At 40.0% G+C, this 23,435-nt stretch overlaps 1 protein-coding gene across 7 annotated transcripts in view; it reads left to right on the top strand.

Moving 5' to 3' along the window:
* Window positions 1–23,435, top strand: part of LOC128744048 (protein sprint) — an 80,784-nt gene that overhangs the window by 25,912 nt on the left and 31,437 nt on the right. For all 7 annotated transcript variants that reach the window (XM_053840800.1, XM_053840796.1, XM_053840801.1 and 4 more), the window contains 5 exons: window positions 3,473–3,650; window positions 3,711–4,291; window positions 4,923–5,445; window positions 5,529–5,630; window positions 5,706–5,942. In XM_053840800.1, coding sequence (XP_053696775.1) covers window positions 3,473–3,650; window positions 3,711–4,291; window positions 4,923–5,445; window positions 5,529–5,630; window positions 5,706–5,942 — 1,621 coding nt within the window. The remainder of the gene's footprint in view (window positions 1–3,472; window positions 3,651–3,710; window positions 4,292–4,922; window positions 5,446–5,528; window positions 5,631–5,705; window positions 5,943–23,435) is intronic.

The raw sequence follows: 23,435 nt of genomic DNA, 5'->3' as shown, positions 1-23,435 counted from the left end.
AATACAGGACAGAGGATCCGCTAGTGCTACTATACAACTATTAATTATGCTGTCCAGTCAAGTAGTCCAGTCGAGCAGTCGAATCGAACAGTCCAGTCGAGCAGCTCAATTGTGTAGTTAAGTCGATCAGTCGGGTCGAGTAGTAAATCAAGCAAATGTGTCAAGCAGTCGAATCGAGTAGTTAAATCGAGTAGTCCCATCGAGCTGTTTAGTCAAGCAGTCAAGTCGATCTGTTCAATCAAGCAGTTGAGTCGAGCAGTTCAGTTAAGCAGTCCAGTCGAGTAATCAAATCGAGCAGTCTAATCTTCCGACGGCGGGTCACCGGCAACACTCGCGACCGTCTCGTCCTGAATGATCTAGTGTTACTATAGATAGTTTTTGTGGTCTTGTATTGACTAATGTTTTATGGAAGAGTCTCGAATTTCTCGAGTTCGATTAGTTTTTGAGTTTCGCAAAAATTTCTGTTTTATTTGTATGAGAGTCCATATCCCTCTAACACAGGGGTGAGAGGTCTCTAACAATCATAAAATAAATTCAAGACTCCAAAATCTCCCACATGCCAAATTTGGTTCCATTGGCTTCATTAGTTATCAAGTTATAAGGAAATTTGTATTCCACTTGTATGGGAGCCCCCCCTCTTAAAAAGGGAAGTGGTCGTAAGTCACCATAGAAAAAATTTTTGCCATCTAAAACTCCCACATGCCAAATATGGTTCCATTTGCTTCATTACTTCTCGAATTATGAGGAAATTTGTATTTCATTTGTGTAGAAGCCCCCTCCTGTCGAACAGTCATGTCGAGCTGTCAATTCGAGCAGTCTAATCGAGCAGTTAAATCAAGCTTTTAGTCAAGCAGTCCGGTCGAGCAGTTGAGTCGAGCAGTCGAGTCGAGCATTTGAATCGAGTGGTCGAGTCAAGCAGTTAAATCGAGCAGTCCAGTCGAGCAGTTTAATCGTGCAGTTAAATCGAGTAGTCCTGTTGAGCAGTTTTATTCGAGCAGTACAGTCGAGCAGTTGAATCGAGTAGTCTAGTTGAGCAGTTGAGTCCAGCAGTCCGGTCAAGCGCTTCATTCGAGCAGTTAAGTCGAACAGTTCAGTCGAGCAGTTCAGTCGAGTAGTCCAGTCGTGCTGTTGAATCAAGCTGTCAGTTAAGTCGAGCAGTTGAATCGAGTAATCGGGTTGAGGAGTTGAGTCGAGCAGCCGATTCGAAAAGTCCAATCGAGTAGTTGAGTCACGCAGTTCATTCGAGCAGTGGAATCAAGCAGTTGAATCGAGCAGTAGAGTCAAGCGTCGAATCGAACAGTTGTGTCGAGTAGTCTAGTCGAGCAGATTAATCATGCTGTTCAGTCAAGTAGTCCAGTCGAGCAGCTCAATCGTGCAGTTAAGTCGAGCAGTCGGGTCCAGTAGTAAGTCAAGCAAATGTGTCATGCAGTCGAATCGAGTAGTCAATTCGAGTAGTCCCCTCGAGCAATTAAATCGAGCTGTTTAGTCATGCAGTCTGTTCAATCGATCTGTTCAATCAAACAGTTGAGTCGAGCAGTCGAATCGAACAGTTCAGTCGAGCGGTTCCGTTAAGCCAGTCCAGTCGAGTAATCAAATCGAGCAGTCTAATCGACCAGTCCAGTCGAGCAGGCCAGTCAACCAGTCGAGCAATCGAGCAGTCCAGCAGTCGACCAGTGAGATGACTGAGAATACAACCCATTGCTACGAAAGCATGACGTCCTGTCAGGGACCTGTTTTCAGTTACCGAAAAGCCTCTTATGACGTCCTGTCCTCTTATATAAATAGATTTTGATTATATCAAAAAATCGTTATGTTAAAATGGATTGGCTGTGCTGTGCTGTAATTTTATTTTTGCAAGTCGATAATTTTTTACAGCGTTTTATTCATTTTCAATATTGAAAGCGAAAGCGAGTTAAAGTTGTTTGCAATATGTTTTGTACCTTACTACCTTATACTGCGATGAAGGTCAAATAAACATTGGCATCACTGCGGATCTCTTCTGGCCATCGAAAGAAATTAACTTAAATTTAAACTAAAGAAACTGAAGAATTACAAGCAAATAACTGACGCAAAGCAGCGAATAAAACGTTCAAAACTATTCTCGGATAAGAGAATCACTGATTTTCCTTGCTTTGAGAATTGCTGCGTCACGTCACGTGCACAAATATCTCTCCTGTGCAAAACAACAATTCCGAAGAACTTCTTGCAAACGAAAAGGAGGACCGCTCACTTTTCTATGACGCTTCACTTTCAGGACGTCAATTTGGACTATTCAATGTTTAAAGATAAACTCGGTTGGAAAAAGAGGTGGTTTTCTTTAGAGTGAACATTTATAAGTACGCAGTTCGCAGCCGCTGTGCGCACTAACTTTCAGAACAATCATGCGTAAATACTAATCAGTGAGAGCAATAAGATAAGCCGGCCACTTCCTTCGTATTTTCACGATATTTCGTTCGTCGACCAAAAGTTTGCTTAGAGGGGAAAATTCTAATTGGGATCGGTTCTACGTGAGATGGCCATATTTTTAAACGACCTAAACGGGAAAAAGATGCTCGACCGGAAGAACAAAGAGTTATTTTCTTAAACAATTTGTTGATTGGAAATGTCGCTTATCTTGCTCCGGTTAGATAACGTTTCACAGCGCTTAAAATGTCTCAAAGATTAACACTTACTATTTAACTGAGAGTATTAGGCAGCTTCAAAATTAATTTGACCTGGTTCGTGGGATTAAGGGGCAGTGCTAGTATTTTTCCGTGAGTGTTCGTGAAACTTTGAATAGGTAATGAGCGTGAAGAATTCCAAGTCTTGGTTAGTTCATTATTGGAAGTCTTTTTCCCCATTGTTAATTTCAACTGAAATGTTGGGTGGTTTGTGCGGAATCGTGTAAGAGTCTAAAAAGGGCGAATGCTTAAATTGGTTTGAAGAGCTGTTCAAACGGCTTTTTATTGCTAATTACTACTAGCCGTTTTGGTTCTATTGCTACACTGAACCACGCTGAAATTGTAGCCGCCATCCATTTCTTCGATTCGGCCAGTGAGAACACACGAACCCGTTTTGTATATGATATGTGTATGAACGGCGCACACTGCACACGATGGGTAGATCAGACAATGGAGACCCAGTCGACGTGCTGACTGAGTACCGTATATATAGCACAATGCGCCGTTTGTAAATCAAGCAACACGATAATCGGCGCTCAAGTCGGGATTATTTTGGTTCCTCCACCGAGCGAAAAAACCGTTCACGCGGAATCGACGCGCCACAACCTGAACCTGGAAGTTTTGATGTCCTGACAGAAAACAATTGTGTAAAAGTGTTATGTTATGAAAGTGATACATGGCACAGGCATTTAGTTATTATAATCTTTTTCTTTTCTAACAAACATTGTAAATTATTGTAACGTCAACCCAGCGTTTGAGCCCCTAGACTCAGATCTTTATACTTTTGTGTCTTATCTTGCCATTATTTACAGGAATCGGATATCCTTGAGTCACCGTCTGTGTACTGTCGAAGCAATCTGGGAGATAAGATTAGTGATTACGAAGACATATGGACTCAGGATAACAATGGCAACACAACCCTCATTAAGTTGGACAAAATGTCCACATTTAAACCAGCTTTGGAAAAACCAGCGGACCTTCTGTCACCAGGTAATGCTTATAGGATTCTCAATTAGTACCAATCCTACATAGTTTTTTTTTCAATTAAAGGTATGGTTAGCCACGAGCAGTTCAATCAGCAATCGCTGACCGAACCCCCGACCCCGTACAACCCCAACTTTCACGAGCACTCGAAGAGCTCGCTGATGGCTTCGTTCAGCACGGAAAACGTGATCCAGCTGCGTCAGCACCGAGATGCGAGCAGCGATCGCAGTACGCCTACCGAGCTGCAGCACCGCAATGTACTGAAAACATTCTCACCCACTCCGACACCGACGGTGCAGGAGAAACCGCTCGTCAATCCAATGCTGGAGCCCCGCTACCGGATGGGACTGTGCTTTCCGAACGTGGTCGTTAACCGGGCCGAGTTTGGCGTGGTTGATGCTATCGGAAGCAGCCGTACTGGAACGCCACCGTTGCACAGTGGCAGCACCAGTAAGCAGGATAGTCCCTTTTACGCCGATCCCGCTGATGTGCTGAATGGAATCGTTCGAAGAAGCCCGTTCCTTAGATCGGTCGCCCTTGCCAGCAACCAGAGGCACTCGGAACCACCGAAGCAGCTGCTTTCGTCCGGTTTTGGTGCCCAGTCGCCACTGATGTGGTCCTCGCCGGAACAGGATGCCAAACAGAAGGTTTGTGACTTTTTTCATCTTAAAAAGTTGTTGTTAAATGCCCCAATGGAACACGCGCTGTATGACATCACCAACGGAGCGGCGTAACTATCGTTTGAAGTTTACAAACGCTGCTCATACTATTTCCGACCGACGCGACGATAGGATTGCTCTAGTAGTAAATCAACATGTTTTCATAACAATACGCTAATCTATTGATGTTTTGATTGCCTTCGCAATCAACTGACGACCGATTCCGATAGGAATGCTGCTCGTAAACTGTCATTTGTTATTGATACCGGAGCTGCACGCGCGTTCAGTGTTTCCCATATTCGCTTTAAATGCGCTCGTTATTAGGGATAGCTTTTAAGGGCATATTTATTCATATTTTGTTGCCTCGCTAGTCTGAAAAGCTAAGCCTCAAATGGAAGCGACTTTCGCTTATCAATTCCTGCATCCTTTCACACAGAAATGTAACAATATCGACCAGTTGCATCATCGAAGCTTGTTTTGCCTATCGAGCAACATTGTTGCATCCTCACTGGCAATTGAGTTTTTCTTTTCCCTTTTGATTTCTATTATTATTGCTCAACTTTCTAGGTTCTACCTGAATTTAGTCTTATTTTACGATGCCACAAATTTTGCTTTGCAGAACCATTTCGCCGCGTCACTGGACGAGCTGCAAAATGCTCGAAGTGGCACGGCGCATCCGCTCCGGTACGGTACGGACCGGCTGGCCGAACGCTTCGAGCGTCTTTCGCTGGAGCAGACGGAAAACAACGACTATGATAACGACCTGCGCTGGCTGGGCGAGCAAACAAGTAAGCAGCCAGCAGAACCAACGGGCCTGATGATGATGAGTCAATATCAGCCGTCTTCGTCGTCGTCGAAGAATGTGATAATGGCATCATCCCAGGCATGCCAGGAAAACAGTAGCAATAGCAGCAGTAACAATAGCAACAGCCAAAATCCTTACCATCTGAACCGCGCGGTAACGGTTCACCAGATAATTGCCAATCGATTGCCACATCTTGATTTGCCGGAGATTCCGGCAAATAATCAAAACCCCAGCTCGACTGAAGCAGCAAGAGGAGCCGTTGAAAATGGTGGGGCAGGTACCCTGACCAGAACCCAACGCAAATCGGCATATGATAATGTGGAAAAGCAAAACGTCGGTATGTAAATCAACTGCTTTTGCGTGTTTAGCAAAACATAATAAAATGTTTCTCTGTTTTCCTTTTGCATTCTTTGTTTTCAGCTTATGCTACATCCCTTCTAAATAGTGCTCAATCCGACGATGGAACCGTATTCTCCGAACCGTGGGATAGTTCTCAATGGGAAAGTTTTCTACCTCAAGACAGTAAGTTCTAACTAGAAAAATGAGCTGAGTGAATGATTAACAGGTAAATTTTCCACTTTTTTTTGTGGATTTCAGGCACCAATGTTGACACGATGCCCATGGGCGAGGCGAATAGCTACCAACCGGGTAGCAAATTGTGCGGCCAGGATCGGTACGGATCGCGAACCGATCTGACCGGTAGCTACAGCAGCCTTTCGCTGCGGCGGGACGCCCGGGCAGCGACGGCGAAAAAGTACAGCAATTTGTCGTCGCAATCGCAGAAGATTGCTACCATTTTGCGCTCGAGAAGCTGCCGGGACCGAGAGATACTCTGTGAGTATGCACCACTTTTGGGCTTGATTATGAATGGAAATTTTTGCCTTAAGGTTGGGTCGTTCGGATTTTTGCGTAGAGTGGAATATTCCATCGTTGTTGTTGTAGGCTTTTTTGCAGTAATTCCATACTGCCGCATTGACATTTTTTACCCAATGCTCATCTGGCATACCTTATTATTATTAAGTTGTGTGTAGATGGAGGGTGGGGCTACGATTCTTTGGCAGAGATGAACAAGGTAAGTCAAAAGTCACTACGAGTGGCGAATACAGTTAAAAACATAAGATTGCTCACATGATAATGTACGGCATTGCTCCATATTTCAAGAACTCTGATTGACGATACTAAGCAATGCATTTTTCGGCGACCGGTTTCGACGAATCATTAAACAAGGTTACAAAAAACCAACAAATGGATATAAATAAACGATTCTGGAACTCAAAAGTGTCCTGCTTGCTTCGGTAGGCCTTCGTTTTCTACTGGAAAAATACCAACAAGACTTTCGAGAGAATCTTAAAGAAAGCTTCTGAGCTGTCTTTTGCAGCAGAGATTAATCTTCGTTCATTTGGTAGAAAATTTGAAGCTTTGAAGCATCACTGTAGAATGGTAATCACGTAATCACTGTCTGGGCTGACGCAACGAATATCGTTATTGCTGAGTGAAAAATACTAATTTAAATCACCAAATGTTATGTTTTGTGAGGATCAAGTATGCTATTTATAATTGTTCCGAGAAGGGAAGTTTTCGCTCGCCATTTGCGGTCATGCAGTCTACCACTTTACACTATTGGTTTTTCCGCGAACAAATGTATTTTTATTAATGAAAACCTTTGCCTTGTGTCGAGGGAACTACGATCCAAAGCGTTAACATTGAAGAAAAATGTTGCAACTGGTTGGAGTTTACGCGCGTGAACCTAAATCAAGTGTTCTGATGTGCTGAAAGTAAAATGTCTTCTTTAAGGAGCACAACCGTCCTTACGTAGATGCGATTAAAGTTTACAGTAATGGTGCAAGTTACGAAAAGCGTTGCCAGACTTAAGCCGAGGAAAAATCCGTAGTTTCATTACCGGAGAAAGGGTCAACACTTTCGTTTCAATATCCATGGAGAAGCAAATTTTAAACAAATTTAAGTTGAATAAAAATTTAACCGACTTTTGTGCTTCATTCGCAGGTTTGCTATAATATTGTTAGTTTGTTTAGCTGAAAAGAGTTTCCTTTAACACAGACGAGCTTCGCTTCTCTCCGTCTAAACGTGTGATCGCTCTTCATCACAAAATGTACTCACACAGTATTATTGGTGTTGTGCTTAATTTGAAGGAAATTAGTACCTTTTTAAATTAAACTCGACTTTTGTTATTGATATTTCACCTATAATTTTTCGTCGTTCGTTTTTTGTCTCTTTACGGCGATTTGTTAGTTTTTTTTGCGTTTTTGGTTGCTCTTGATAGCGACTTTTCGTTTTCATTTGTAGTCGGTTTTACTATTCTTTGTCGCTGTTTTGCTGTCGTTTAATCGTCTTTTCTGCATCTGTTCTTAGTATTTTCGTCATTTTTTATTATCTCCCTTGACTTCTTTTGCCACTTTTTTGGTGTTTCTTCGGCCTCTTTTCATCGTATTTTCTGTTGCCATTTTTCACATTTTATTTTCATCAACTTTTTCGCAGCCTGTTTGTCGTCTTTTGGTTGTCCGTCTTTCTTACATTTTGTTTTCTTTTTTTTTTTTGTATATTTTACTGTTATTTTTGATGCTTGAGAATGATTTTTTGTCATGTTTTCTGTATTTGTTGGATTTTTGTCGCTGTTTTGGCGTCTTTGCGTCATCATTTTGCCGGCTTTCTGTCGTAATTTTTCTTCGTCTATTTTGCATGTTTTGTCGTGTTTCACACTTTTTAAACGTCTTTTTGCCATATTTTCTGTTTTTTTGGCGTTTTACGTTATTTTATTTGTTTACAAGATAACAAAAATATTGTTTTTTATTGCCTTTTCATCGTACTTTTGTCATCTTTCTATATATTTGCAGTCCTTTTCGCATCTTTTGTTACCTTTTGATGCTTTTTAACGCCTTTCCTGTTTTTGTTGTCGTTTTTTGCGAGACATCTTTTCATCATCTTGTTGTCGTTTTCATCGCATTTTTGTGATATTTCCGACGTTTGTGACTTGTGAGTCGTTGTTTGCTTCTAGTTTTAGCCGAAAAAGCGACAAAATTTCGGTGGCTTTTTCTCGTTTATGTGGTTTTTTCTTGCCATTTTAGCGCCTTTTCGTCGTGATTGTGTCGTTTTTTTACTCTTTTCATCGATTTTTTGTCGTGGCTCCGCCGTTTGTTCGTTGTCTTTTCGTCACTTTTTTGCCAAATATTTTCATCGGCATATTTATTGTCCAGATTAGAAAATTGTTTCACTTTTACTGTCTTCTCGTCGCACTTTCTTTGTCTTTTCTATCACCTTTTCAATCATTTTTTGTCTCCATTTTACCGTCTTCTATCGTCTCTATATCGCCTTTTTTGCATCCATTTGCAGACATTTCGTCTTTTTTTTTTGTCTTTTCGTTTGCATTTTTAGCTCTTGTTCTGGCGTTTTTTCGGTGTCTTTTCACTATACCTTTGCCTTCTTTCATCGTCTTTTCGCCCCCTCTTCGCCGTCTTTTCGTCAGCTTATTGCTGCCTTTTCAATACATTTTCACCGTTTTTTTGTCATCTCTCTGCCATATTTGTAGTGGCTTTTCAGGATCTTTTTGCCATTATTTCGATGTATTTTTGTCCTCTGTTTTGACATTTCTTGTCGTTTGTACCATCTTTTTTGTTTCGACGCGCTTTTGACATTTTCAAACGTACCGTGTTTTTTTGTAGGTTTTTAGTCATTTTTTGTCGCAGTTTTGGCTTCTTTTCGTCATCTTATTGTCTTTTTGATGCGTCATTTTGACATCTTTCATAGTATTTTTTGTTTTTTTTTGAAAAAACACACGTGAAAGACACGTCGTATTTCCGCCATGTTTACATAGTTTCTTTGTCTCTTTTCAGCGATTTGATGTCATATTTTATCGCTTTTTTTAGTCTTACGTCTTTTTCAATGGCCTTTTCGCCAGTTTATCATCACCTTTTCGTCCAGTTTTCGTCATCTTTTAATCGTTTCTTCATCGAATTTTTATTGCTTATTTCCTATGTCGTTCTTTCGTCAACTTATTGTTGCATTTTCTTTGTATTCGTCGTCTTTCATTGTATTTCCGTCAACGTTTTATCGTATTTGCACTATCCTTTCGTCGTTCTTTATCTTTTCACCGCACTTTCGTTGTCTTTTTTACCAGACAGTAGTAAAGTTCTATCGAATTACGGAGATCTTATTAGAAACTGCTGATATGTGCGAAGATTTCTTCGCAGAAACGAAAATATTTCACTTTTCTCCCGTACTTCAACCAGGAAAATGTCAGTATTACTATTAAGGGGTTATATACAGGGCGATTAAAAAAAGGGATTATCCTAGAATTTTTCTAGAGAAAACCCTTTTACTGATTAAGTAGTAGTAGTAGTAGGGGAAAGCCACCATCATTTCAAGGACTTGCCAATGTATGTGGGTAGAATTACAGTAGATCCAAATTTGATTATCAAATGAATTTCACACTAATGCTGTTACAGAAGGGCCAAAAGGGATTGGGCGGTCTAACAAGCAGACCGGGGTTATAAGAGTCACCTTCCAGCGTTAGGATCCTTCCATGTAATAATCAATTTCGCTGTACCAACTTTAACTTACGTGATGATTTGTTTGTTTTGAGTTGAGAAGTGCCATATTTGCTTCAGACCTTAAGGATTCAGGTTGGCAATCCACTCCATCATCCAGTCTTCCACATTTATGATATCAATAATAATACTATTAATAATATGATATTAAGAGGAAACGTGGTATATATGGGTATATAATGAAGTGTGGTATATAATAGAACAATCTCATCAGCAGTCCTTCGTATGAAATAGAATAACATCCTTTGAAGTTCCATAAGTGCTTCTAATACTTAATTTAATTTTCTCATTCTGGTATCTATGTGCAGTATTAAAACTCGTTTTGGCCAAAGTTTTTACTGTATAGCAAGAGATGCTTCATAAGCTAAAACGAAAAAAAAAATAATTAAAATAACTAATTAGGCTTACCTATTATGAAAGGTCGTGTGGCTCCGCCGCCTGCCCAAAACCCCGGTTTTGAGATCAGGCAGCCGGGAACCACCCAGCATCGCACCTCCTAGCTTGGCTACTCAAAAGAGCATTACCAGGTATGGCCACGTGGAGGCGCTAGGTAGGGGCTTCGGATGGCTAGAGCTATATTGGACGCTCCTCATTTGCCTTCCCCATTTCATACCCAGAGAAAACCCTCTAACTGATTAAGGTGAAAATTTGTATACATCTTACAGTAGCTTTCGGCTGTATTTTAACATATTTTGTTTTTGAAAAAAGTTATTTAAATAGCTGCTATAGATAATCTCCTGGAACTGTTCTAAAATAAGGCGTCTTGCGGTGAGCACGATATCTTTGGACTGAAGCATCGAAAATTGAAAACCCAAAAACAAACCGGTGATAAAATACATTATCTATAGATTGATCGAAGGATTTAGCAATATAATCATTTTTGACAAAATGGCGGATTGTTAAACATAAATAATCGATTTTTGGCATAAATTTTTCTCAAATTGTCCATAAAATAAGAAACATTAATCGGTGTGGTAAAACCTTCAATTAATATATATATAGATTCTATAGAATATATCTTCAGAAAACTTGCCTTAAAATTTGAAGTGATTCGGTTCAGCCGTTTTGGAGAAATTTTGCTTACCAGCTTTGAAAACAAGATTTCGAGAAACACACGCTCAAAGTTTCGCGTTCCTTCTTCAATCGCTTTGACACATCGTTACAAATATACGTATAACTTCGTTAGAATTTTCTGGATTGGCATGAAATTTTCTGTATGCACACTTAAATATATGTACACCACGATGATGAAGTAAACAGAAAATCGATTCTTAAATACCTTTGGACACTTTAATTTTTGTTCTTACAAAGTATAAAAATTACCTTCTTGCCGACCGGTTTCGGGTAAGTAGTTACCCATCTACGGGGCCGAGTCCAACTAATTATGTTGATGAGAGCAGCTACAGACTTAACTTTGTTAAGCCGAAGAGCGGCGATACTATTGGAGCATCATCCTCGTTCATCAGTGGCGCTCAGCTGTGAGGATGTGTAATGACTCCCACGCATTCAAATGTGATGATTTTCGTACATTTTTTAAAAGTTTGGCACTATTCAAGTTTACCACATGTTCACTGCTAATGGCATGCATTGCCACACTGGAGTCATTATTACGTTTATTTTCGGTTGCTGGGATTTCATAGCTGGGAAAACGGGACGGGTTTCTCCATGGCAGTTTTCGCAAAGCGAATCTAAGAAATCGTCGCTGAACGGACTCGATTCTTTCAGCGCTGTTGTTGGTTAGGATTCCAAACAGACGAACAGTATTCAATTTCACAACGACCGTCCCAGCGAACAGTATATGTCCGAGAAATTTTTTGCGATCCTAAAGATAAAGCCTAAGGACCTTGAGGCTTTAGCGACAGCATACGAGATATGATGCTTGTACATTAACTGCGAATCTAAGATAACGCCCAAGTCTTTAATATGCGAAACACGTTCAATTACTGTGCCTTCGAGCTCATTACGAAACCGGATCGGATCTTTCTTATTAGAAAATGTGATTGCTGAGCACTTCTCCGGGTTCACTATCATGCAGTTCACGTCGCACCAAGTGGCAAAGGCCTCGAGTTGATTTTGAAGAAAGTGACAGTCGTCAGTCGAGCGGATCCGGAAGTACATTTTAAGATCATCTGCATACGAGAGTCGTGGGCCCTTAATGACCAAATTAACGTCGTCGAAATAAAGCAGAAAAATCAGAGGACCTAGGTGGCTTCCTTGAGGTATACCTGATGAAGCTGGATAGCTATCGGATCGATAATCTCCAACGGCAACCGCCAGCTGTCGATCGGTGAGATACGAGAGAAACCATTGCAAAAGGTTATCGTTAACATCCAGTCGTTTTGTCGTTTGCAATTGTGATGGCGTGATTTATCTTGTCAAAGGCTGCCGACAGGTCGGTGTACAAAACATCTGTTTAAGCTCGTTGTGCCATACCTTACGTTATGTATGATGTAAGACACAGCAGATTAGTAGTGGTAGAACGCTGGAACGTAAACGAATGGGGCCTTGTCCTGTGAGCTCACGAAGCAGAGGTCTAAGGAACGGTTGTTCTCATTGACGACATGATTAACTTGATGAAGCATTGTAGCACTATAGTTGTCAAGAAGATTCATTGCACCGGCATGGATCGTAGTTTTCAGAATCAGGATAGAGGAAACTGCTATGGGCGGGTTTCCACGAGTTATCTGGCAAATTGAAGTCGCCCAATGTAACTATCTCATCGAGCGACGAAGCGTCCCTGATAACTGAGTAAACTGACTGGCAGTGAGCGTCAATTAGATCGTTATCGCGGACACGATCAGGTGGGATGTATAAGGCACACAAAAAGAGGAAGCGATCACTCAGCTTGATGGTTGTCCAAACCTGTTCTACGCAGTTCCATAAGTCACTCTCAATGGCTCTCGCTTCCAATCCACGACGGACAGCTATCAGAGCACCACCACCAATGGATTTGCCGCTGTTGTTAGAGTTTCGATCGCAACGGAAAACTTCATAACCGGATTCAAAGACTTGCCTGGAAATCGTCTGGGAGTTAAGCCACGCTTCGTAAATGATAATGATATCATAGCAGCAATCCGGCACGACTAGTCGGTAGTCTTCAATACCGGAATTCATTCCACCGACGTTTTGATATAAGACTAGGACATCTTGCTTGTGACTTGGGGTCGAACTTAGTGATGTCCGATTTTCTCAGTTAATCGATTAACGAGTAATCGAATATTTTTTTATCAATTGTTATTCGACACGATTAATCGTCTGTGATTAATCGGGTAATTGACCAAACTTCGATTACTCGTTGTGTATACTGCCGCTACTCGCATAACAGTCCCATTTATATAGGAAACTCCATAGAAAATGGGACTGTTATGCGAGTAGCGGCAGTATAGGTGATGGATAAAGCGTAGTAAAAATCGAACACCGTTGCACTGTAACTCTCTTGCTGTTGATAGATTTGGGATTGTTGATGGCAGATGGTTTCCAGTGTTTTTAGATAAAAATTCATTGAAATCTGGGTTTTTATTTGTAAAATTATTTTCAATGAAAATAACTTTTTATCTGTATGTTGGATAACTCATCCAACAAAGCTGGTGCGACCAACTTGGGGGTGTATTATTTGGAACTCTAAATCAACAAAGTCCGTTGTGGGAGAACTTCACTGACCTACTTACGGCTTGTATTACGTGCGCTATTGCTTCGTTGGATAGCAACAGCTTATAAGTATTGTTCAAGCTTGAAAATGGTATCCTCGTTGTATCTGCAAACTGAGAACCAGTTTCTTCTTCTCCTCTGTTCGGAACTCTTACCACTGCGTCCATTATTTTGGATTGTTGCGGTATGCCCCGTTTTATTATTTTACTATACACTTCAAGCTTACCTATCACTTATTGAGGAAGTGACAGGCCGGTAGCTGGAGCGAGACATGTGCCAATCAAGCATGACTAGGTTTATGAACCTAGTTACCCTGATCGGCGACGCAAACCAGATCTCCCCTTTTTGAGATACTGCAGTCTGCGTACTATTTGTGCTCCACAATTGCAGAGCAAGTGTTCCGAGGTTAAATATCATCTTGTACGAAACCGTGATTCCGAAGATGATATTTGCTTGGACAATGTCCTGTCGCAAGACCTCTTATTGAGACTCGGCAACTTTTGAGTAACCCAGGGGTGGATACTCGACGTTATATATTTTTAGATTGTTTGAGCGATTGTACAGCCATCCTACTGGCCATAACTGTTCGGCTCTCCTTTTGTTTCAGCCCACCCTCCAGCATAGCATACAGTCAGAGATCAGGCAGAGTGATCTCGACCCGTGAGTAGAGGGTTGGAGCCACATCTTCGTTTGTCGACTCACAACGAGTCAGCGTGTTGAGGATAGAAGAGGATCAGGACTGAACCTCTGATAGCGCATCGTTCAAGTCCCCTGCTCTCCTCTCCACCTCATTTGTTTCTTTGTTTTTTCGGCAGAGAGAGCTTGCACGGTAAGAAATCACCCAGTGCATCAGTGACCAGCTTGATGCAGCAAGGGCAAATTGCAGTGAAGGCTGCCCTGGTACTCCACAGACTCCGTTGCGGCGAGAGAATTTATAGAACCCCCTCCACCATTCATCCCTCGGCACGGGTCGCGTCACGCCTTGGATTAGGGGTTTATCCATTCAAGTTTTTACATAATAGCCATGGATAACAGCTATTACAACCATCTCCTTTAGGGGCTTTAGACCCTCTGCTTTGGTTCCTGGGAGTCGAGAGAACCGTCCTGCAGGCGGAGAGTTTACATTTCAGCCTTCGCATGGGTGCCCCCTTCTCTGTCCGCATACAACCCTAGCTTCCAACGGTTATCCGATTTCCACTAAGTAACGTATCCCGGCTGGTACCACGAGGAGGTAGAGATAGGAGTTGCTGAATAAGAGGCTGTGGAATCTCATGGTGGTTCTGGAGCGCATTATTCAACCATTTACCATAGAGAAGCAGTTTAGTACGCAGTAGTTGTCGAAATTTGACTAATGAATTTTCAAAAAAGCTTTGGCTCAAATCCAAACCAAAGCTCAAATCAAAATCATTTTGAAATTTTATTAAAATATTTCCACGCTGCGCTCACTTTGGCTTTAAGTTTTCCTGCTGAAGATTTATCGCTCATATTTACACAAGCTTTGCGTATTGATTGCGTTTACTTCAGAAGTGTAAAATGGTCGAAATTAATCCCGATCTAAACTCACTTTTGGACGTAAAAATGTGAATAGCGTGCCGAAAACACATCCACATGTACGCCGTGTGACTACGAGAATGAAAAATAAGTTATTTCAAATAACAGCACAGGAACCGGAAAGCGGAAACCAGCGGGACCAACCAACAGAACTAATATTTTAAAAATGATTCACGATGACAAATGTAGAAAGAGATATTTGATCCTTTTCGCTCTATGCGAAATTCCATGCATGCGAATGCGTTTAGTCGCTGTTTGCCTTGCCAAAGAGAGTTTTAAGTTTGTTCGCACTTCACTTACATGGAATCTCTATGCCAAATTGTCAAAACTTGCGTGAAAACGGTGAAAACACAAACAAAAATATTTTTGTCTCGCACATAAAAGATATCATCGATATCATGGCATGGCAATCTGTCAAAAAAGTAAAAGAGATCGTTTACTGCTGGCAAGGCTGGCTGGCAACGAATATTTAATTTGCGAATTGCGACTACGAAGGTAAGCTTCGAAGTCGCGACAAGTTTAATTTAAGCTTTTCGTTAAAATTACCACATGGGCTTCATGTCATTTTGAGTTCAGCAAGCATAAACCTCAAAAAGCAGTATTCGTGTCAGTAATCGATGCGAGTGTAATCGATTAGTTCGATTATGTGGTTAGGCGATATTCGATTAGAAATTATTCGACTATTGCATGCTGTAATCGATTACTCGATTAATCGAGCGATTACCGGACATCACTAGTCGAACTACCAGTTTCTTCAATAATTACGTGACGTGTCGGAAGAATGCTATCCATTAGAAGAGCTGGAAGAGCCCTCGCCATCGTCAGAAACAGAAACGAAAATATTTCACTTTTCTCCCGTACTTCAACCAGGAAAATGTCAGTATTACTATTAAGTTGAATTTACTACGTTCAGCCGAGCCAGAAGCCTGACCCAAAGCCTAAGAGTGAAGAATTATCATGCCATCAACGCATATAATGGTGAAAAGTTCTATTTGCCATCAAAGTGAAAATTGCAAGTTCCAATAGACAGCAATTTCCCTATTTAATTCATTAATCTTAAAAGTAGTAAACTCTCCGTAGTATTCTGTTCATTTCTTCATCTCAGAAGAGCTCTGTAAGAAACATTCATATTGGCTCTAAAAGACGAAAGATATGCTTTTCGGGATATTATTCACTTGTATGTAGCGCACTCGTGAGTTTTGTAACTGAAAGAAAATTTCAACCTTTTCCGTAATGTGTATGAAAATCCGTTGATACAAGCACTTGATCCGTAGAACTTCGGAAAAATCCGTAGATCTGGCACCACTGGCTTACGAAGACGACTAATGAATTTGATGCTTGCACTTCGAGTCAAGCAATAACTGTAAAATGGACGAAGTTTTACTTGACACCAAGAATCTTTCGGATGGATTGAGTAATACAAGAATTGACGTGTGTTTTATCCATCAGCCCGATATGTCCGCCGGTTGATGGTTTGGCAGTGATGAGCCAGGTAACTGGAGCTAAAATTTTCTCGTGCCTCGAAACAGTAATAAGCCACAAGTCACTGAGAGCGGTGACTACAGGTAAAAAAGGACAAAGGTACATATATGATAATGTGTGGAATAGCCCCATATTTGAAAGACGTTTTGATTGACCACATTAGACCATGCGATTTTTTTATTGCCGCTGGTTTTGACGAATCATTGAACAAAGGCACAAAAACCAACAAATGGATATAAATAAACGATTTTGGGATTTTAATATGAAGCTTCAATTGTCTACAAAAGCTATCCGAGCCGAGATACCTATTCTTGTGCTACATGAATGCGTGCTTGTCCTTCAAAGTCACCTGTTTGGTTAATTCCATACTCAGAAGCAGAAGCGTAAGTTTCAATAATGAACATTGGTGTATCCAAATCGCAGTATGTCCGAGTTGAGAGTGCTGCAAAAACGCGAAATGCAGTCATTTAGCTATCGTAATCGTGTTATAAAGTACTTTGAAATATTATATGCTTGTAAGCGTTTGGTAGCGAGTCTAAACCATTTTAACGTCTTGAAAGTAAAAGTGCGCAACCATTCTCTGCGATGCGTTCGATCGTTCTGTTTGAAACTGTTCAAGATTGAAGCTTTGTGTAAAAACGTGTGTGACGAAATAGACCATTGTGTTATAACCGGAGTATTCTAGTTTGCTTTAAAAATATCAATATTTCATAGGAGTTCAAGTAGTTTTTCGAAATTTCAGATTTCATATTTTTTAAATTTGTTTTTTATGTTATTTATTTTTCTTATAGTTTAACTTTAACTTTCTTTCATTAACCTCGTGTCGTACCCTGAAAAGAGTTTGATACAATCGAACTGGTCGTATTATTTGATTCGTAACTTCGATCTAGATCGTAAACATCGCCTAGCTTTGATTCATCTATGTAAATACCACGCACTATGTGCCCTTAGTAAGCTGCTTCTTGTTTTAGCTACTCAACCGCTACAATGTACGCGCTTTTGATGCCTTGACATCATGTTATCAGGCCAGCCAGCAGTTGACTCATTTCAATCAATCTTGTGACGATGGTGTCGCACGCCACCGCCGCTTCTATATGCGTATGTAAATACTATATTTGATGCATAATATTGAATCAATGACATTAGAAATCGATTGAACGCAGCAGCCGCGCGTTCGATGAGGCGAACCCGCAGACGTAATTTACTCTGACCTTTAAACCGTTCGCACTTGGCACCAAATCACCGAATCGAGATAGGTTAATTGAATATTGATATGGTTTCTTCTGAAAGAAATAAACAAGGATTAAAAAACGAAAAAAATGAATGTTTTACATTCATATGGGATGTACGGGAAGTAGGACCATTAATATTTTATCAATTTAATGGAATTCGTACTACATTCATTACTATTTATCATTAATGGGTTGGTTTTCGGAGCAATGTTTCCCAACCAATGTTCTACCAACTGTCCATTCAGAGCTAAATTATCTGTATAGTATTTTGAAAGTTTTTACTTAATTTCTTATGTATATTCAACGACTGTGACAATGTGCACACAAGTGTACATAAGTTAAGGCTTATGGATATTCCGTAATTCACGACATCACGGTTCCTTTTCTGATAAAGATGTTTAGGGCCTGTTTGATACTAGGATCAGGGATGGATATCAGTGATTTTGATCAAACCTGTGAGCTATCGCCGCGCGCACAGATCACGATCCGTACAGATCATGACAAACAGTGAATCATTAGCGTTGATCACAAGATTTTGTTCTCTAAACAGTCTCAGCAGTCGATCACAGTGTTACATCTTACCTAGGTGCGAGAAAAAAGGTCACACATATTATTTGTATTGTGATTCATACGATGAACACAACCAACCGTCTGTATCTGTTATATTTCTTTACGCTAAATCAAAGGTGAATGACTAGAAAGCTTTGTCGTTCTTAGAACTTGCCGCATCATTTTTCATAGATTTTCGATCATTTTCTGCTTTTTTACAGATGGGTATTATGCTCCTCCTGAAGACGTGTTTTGTCTTCTGGGGACTCTGTTTGTAATTTTACCTTGAAGGCGTCACATGATGCACAGGCGTTACATCCTTCAAAGGTAAATGAAAATGAAGATTATACTCATTATTAAAAATGTCCCTGTATCGCCTTTCGTTAACTATGGTCAAATGATTCGTATTGCACCGCTCGACGTACAGCTTATTCACCAATCTTACATTTTCGATTGGGATTATGTACCCTAGTGTAATGAGATTGGTCTGCAGGGAAGCTATTAATATGTTGGCGGACGATCTCTTTGTGTTCTTCTGGCGTTTTACGCGAGATGTTCCGTCCACGTTGTTCTTCTCCGTTCCCCGTGCTCAGTTTCGTCAATGCTCTCAATATTTTTCCATTTGAAATTTGAAAGGTGTGTAGAAAAAAGGGTTTACACACCGTGATGCTTTCACCATCACTTTTCATAAAATAGTGATTCGAGTTGGTTTTTTTTTGCTTTACGGAAAATGCGGATACTACGCAGCGACGTAACGGAGTGATTTGCCTAATTAAGCCACTTAGATATATGTTTTGTTTGATATACGATCCCATACCGGAGAACGACTCAAACATTAATTTTCTCATCTTTTACTATTTTTTCGTCACATTTCATCCTACACAGAACACTATTCGCTAGAAAACTGCTTGTTTCTAACATGTACTCCATTTGCTGCGGTATAGCATTCACCGGAGTTACGTTTTCTCTTGCGCTGTGCAGCCTTCGATTCGTGTACGGGTCTTTTTCTTCTACGTTTCTTTTTGATATGGCGGTTCCTTCATAGAAAATCATGACTGCTAGTCTGCTAGTGAATTTTAGATATTTTCTCTTTTACCAGCAGGAGAAGCATTTTCCTTTTCTGATTTACTGTCAGTATCTCCATTTTCGAAAATAAGATCCATTTTCACGTTGAACAATCTGTTGAAAATAACACGACGGTTATTGAATATTCACTACGGTTTGCACCAAGGACTTGTAGATCCTGAAATGTGCAATGAAGTGAAAAAAATCCAAAGTTATTTGCCTAAGACTTATCCCTGCGAGGTCCGTTGATAAAAGAGATCGATTCTGGATCTGGATATGCCTTGCGCACGATGGCTAGGATCAACAAATGTGGTTGCTAAGGCTACGATATATTGCTTAGCAACGTGTAAACACTTAATCTCATGCTATAGTAAATCTTCCTATTTTTCTACAAATAGTATTAAATGATAATAGCTAAAAAGGTTTCGATTGCTTAGCAACGCACAAACAATACACTCTATGTCACCTTCACATGTGTCTTAATCTTCTTAAAATTGCCCAATGAATTCGAAAAAATAGTATTTTTTTTAGTATCAGTGAATGATGATGATTCTCAATGAATACAATTTGATCTCAAAAATTCCAACTCCATCGTATTTCCCAGATTTTTTTTATATAAAAATCACCGAAATTTTTTTGACAGTGTTGCCATACTCTACTGCCAACTGAAAAGCTGGCAACAAGAAAAAAATTTACTATATACTGTATACGTGCTTTCACAACGAGGCATATAGACTCACTGGTCATGAAAAAATAATTTTGCTCTTTTTTTCCAGTAGGGACTCATCACTGCGACCAGTAACGTTTGATCTATTGTGATATCGCCCGGGTATTTGCTGTATAACCCGCACTGCATTCATTTTTGCTATAATCGCTATTGATTGAGCGATATGCTTATTGAATTTTATGCGTGCTTGTGTGTGGTTGCGTACCCTTCCTTCAATGCTTTTCTCTACTTTATCCACCTTGTTCCACATGACAGCGCGCAGTCCTCAATCATAGCCATCCCTGGCGTGGCAAAACCAGTGCATTTTACTATAAGGGACTCATTTTTGCACTGTCAATAGGCCATATCGGGATAATATAGAATTCAGTATGAAGAAAGGGTGATGAGGGGCCTGAGAGTAAACCCATGCTAAAGTCACTTTGACATCGAATGGCCTGATTCTACTAAGATTCGAACCCATGATCATTCGCTTGTCAAAGCAGACTCGGGAACCTTGCGGCTACAGAGCCCCCCCGAATTTTGCTCTTGGTTTTACATGAAAAAATTGGAGGCCGCTTGCTTCAAAACGTTGTCTCTGGATCGGCAAGGAATACTTCGTGGTGATAAGTGATTCTAATGTAAAAAAATCTGTGGAATATGATGGAGTCGGAATGTTTGAGATTAAATTGTATTCATTGAGAGGAAAATAGAACTTTAATGTTCAAATCGAACTAAAAAAGTATGAAGGTCTGTGCCTAGGGGCACGAACGAGGGGCTCACGTAGGACTACGAATGCATCTATATATCTGTGTATATGTATATCAGTTATATCCATTTCTTATACTTATGTAGTTCCACTAAGAGTTTCATCAAGCCACAATCAGACCACACTTCTTCTGGTGATTGGCGAAGATATCGCATGTTGAAAATTTTTGTGTGACTTGTAATGCTAGTCAACTTTAGGTAACTGGCTTGAAACGAATCGTGCTTAAAATATAAAATAATTGTCATTGGACGCACAACGTTGAACGGAAAAAATAAATAAATAATCTGGGTTATCATATGCCATTGGTTGACTTTCGTCAATTTCCTTACATATAGTTGACATATAGCACCAGTAATACAATCGAAAGTATGGAAAACAATTGCATGCAACTAATTGAAAAGCAACAACTTTAATGCCCAAACCCTATTTTCGCATCAGACAGTCGCTAGTTCTTTCTCACTTTTAAAATTGCTGCATCATGTCACATGCATGAATATTCCGTCAACCCCTTTTTCGAATAATACATCAGTTTTGAATAACTTCTTTAAGTATATTGATACAACCGGGCGAAAGATGGGGTTGGTCGCTCACATTTTTATGACTGTTCACTTTCAGGACATCAAATTAGACTAGGTTCATTGCAGTCCTAAGAAATCTTGCAGGGATGAGGATGAGGAGACACTTTATCTGGCGCACTTCTCTAACACAGATATTAAGTTGGTCTAGGTTTATAGCGGCCCTAAGCAATTTCGTTAGGACGAGAGGACTTTATCACCTTTTCTGGTGTACTTCCCAAGCACAGATAACGAATTAATATAAGTCTGAACGTCGCTATGAATCTTCGACTTGTTGAGACGAGGAGGCTTTGTCACTTTTTTTTATTAAAATAAGGGAAAACTGTAACGAGAACCATTAAATGCAAGTGTAGAAGCTGGAAGGAGCGTAAGTTTAAGTACAGTTGTATACTACCGTGCGGCTTGTGGCATGGAAACAACATTATCGCTACGGTAAATCAGCACTATTTACTGTATTTTTTGTTAGACAATACCTAACATTTTTCAATTATTTCAAAGTTTGTTAGTGAAACATGTAATTGACTGTATTGGAATGGATTCTTATAAAAATTTCCAATCGATTGATACCAATATCTCTAGAATCTAATAAGAGAATAAATACCACTTTTTTCGAATTTCTTGGGCAATTTTCTTGTTTTTTGACCCAGAACGAACACTGACCAAATTTGGTAAAAATCCGAGAAGATCGATTACACGGGTCTCGGATACTTGACATAGAATGACTCAAATCTATACCTATAAAAATGAATTTCTGTCTGTCTGTCTGTCGGGATGTACCTTATAGAATTGAAAACTACTCATCCAATCGGCGTGAAAATTTGCATGTTGGGTCCAAGAAAAGTTCTTATGATGGTTAGAGACCCCTTCCCCCCACTAAGAGGGGGGGCTCCCATACAAATGAAACACAAATTTCTGCATAACTCGAGAACTTATCAAGCAAATGGAACAAAATTTGGCATGTGAAGAAGGCAAGAATTTTTTCTATGATGAATTAAAATTCCCGCTTTAGGAGGGGGGGCTCCTATACAAATGAAATACAAATTTCCTCATAACTCGAGAACTAATCAATCAAATGGAATCATATTTGGCATGTGGGTGTTTTTGTAGGCAAATTTATTTTCGATGGCGAATTGGGACTCCTCCCCTCTTTAAGAGGGGAATTATGACCTCTCTTCCCTTCAAGAGGGGGGGCTTCCATACAAATGAAATTCAAATTTCCTCATAACTCGAGAACTAATCAAGCAAGTGGAACCAAATTTGGCATGTGGGGGGTTTTGGATGAAGAAATTTTTTTGACGTTGGACTACTTCTTACGGCAAGTTTTGAGATAGGGTGTCATTCCAAAAAATCGAAAAATGCGAGCGTCACGAAAAATGATAGGTTTTGAGCGCTAATAACTCAGCGGTTTTCCGATCGATTTTCAATATTCTTACACCAATCGATCGGAAAATCTTCTAAGAATTGACCCAAATAAAGAAAAGTAAGGATTCTTGATGTTGAACTATTGAAAAATTGAAAATAATGAACCTATGTTTTACCAGAATTGTCGCTTCGTGGTTAAAAACCTAAAAATAAAAAATAAGAAAACTTATCCAATTTAATTCTACTATGTGTATTTTATTCAATGACAGATACGTATTTCGCCTACGACTTGCAGGCTTCCTCAGTGTCTCTTTTCGAGCTTCGTGGTTGGTTGTTGGAAATGACGTCATCAAAGTAGAAACGCGTTTTCACGCTTCGGCTTATAATTCAGTCAATTTTCAATAGATTTCCAAGATATTTACACCAATTGATCGGAAAATCGATTTGAAAAATATTAAAAATATAGAAAACTATTGATTTTCAATACGCGTCATTGAAAAATTGAAAATAACTAACTCGCTCGTACTAGAAATTGTCGCTTCGTGATTGGTTGGAATAATTTTCAATTATTATCGAACAAATCTTGGTACAATTCAGGAATCGCTGAGAAAGTTGATGGAAAGTTCCATTTAATTCTACTATAACAAAGTTACAAGAGAATTAAATGGAATCCTACCCTTTCTCGTTGATTGCTAATTGGCTTGAAAATTCCTTATTGAGATGTACCACCAACGGCAATACGAGCGGTGACGCAGTCGTGCACCTCTGCAGTTCCCGGTCGGTCGTATTCATCGTTTGCGAGGAAAGTATGCTGAGCGTGTGTTGGAGC

Source organism: Sabethes cyaneus, chromosome 3 (genome assembly GCF_943734655.1).
Source record: "Sabethes cyaneus chromosome 3, idSabCyanKW18_F2, whole genome shotgun sequence".
NCBI lineage: Eukaryota > Metazoa > Arthropoda > Insecta > Diptera > Culicidae > Sabethes > Sabethes cyaneus.
Note: the sequence above shows the minus strand (reverse complement) of the source record. Positions and strands in the feature narration are given on the sequence as shown.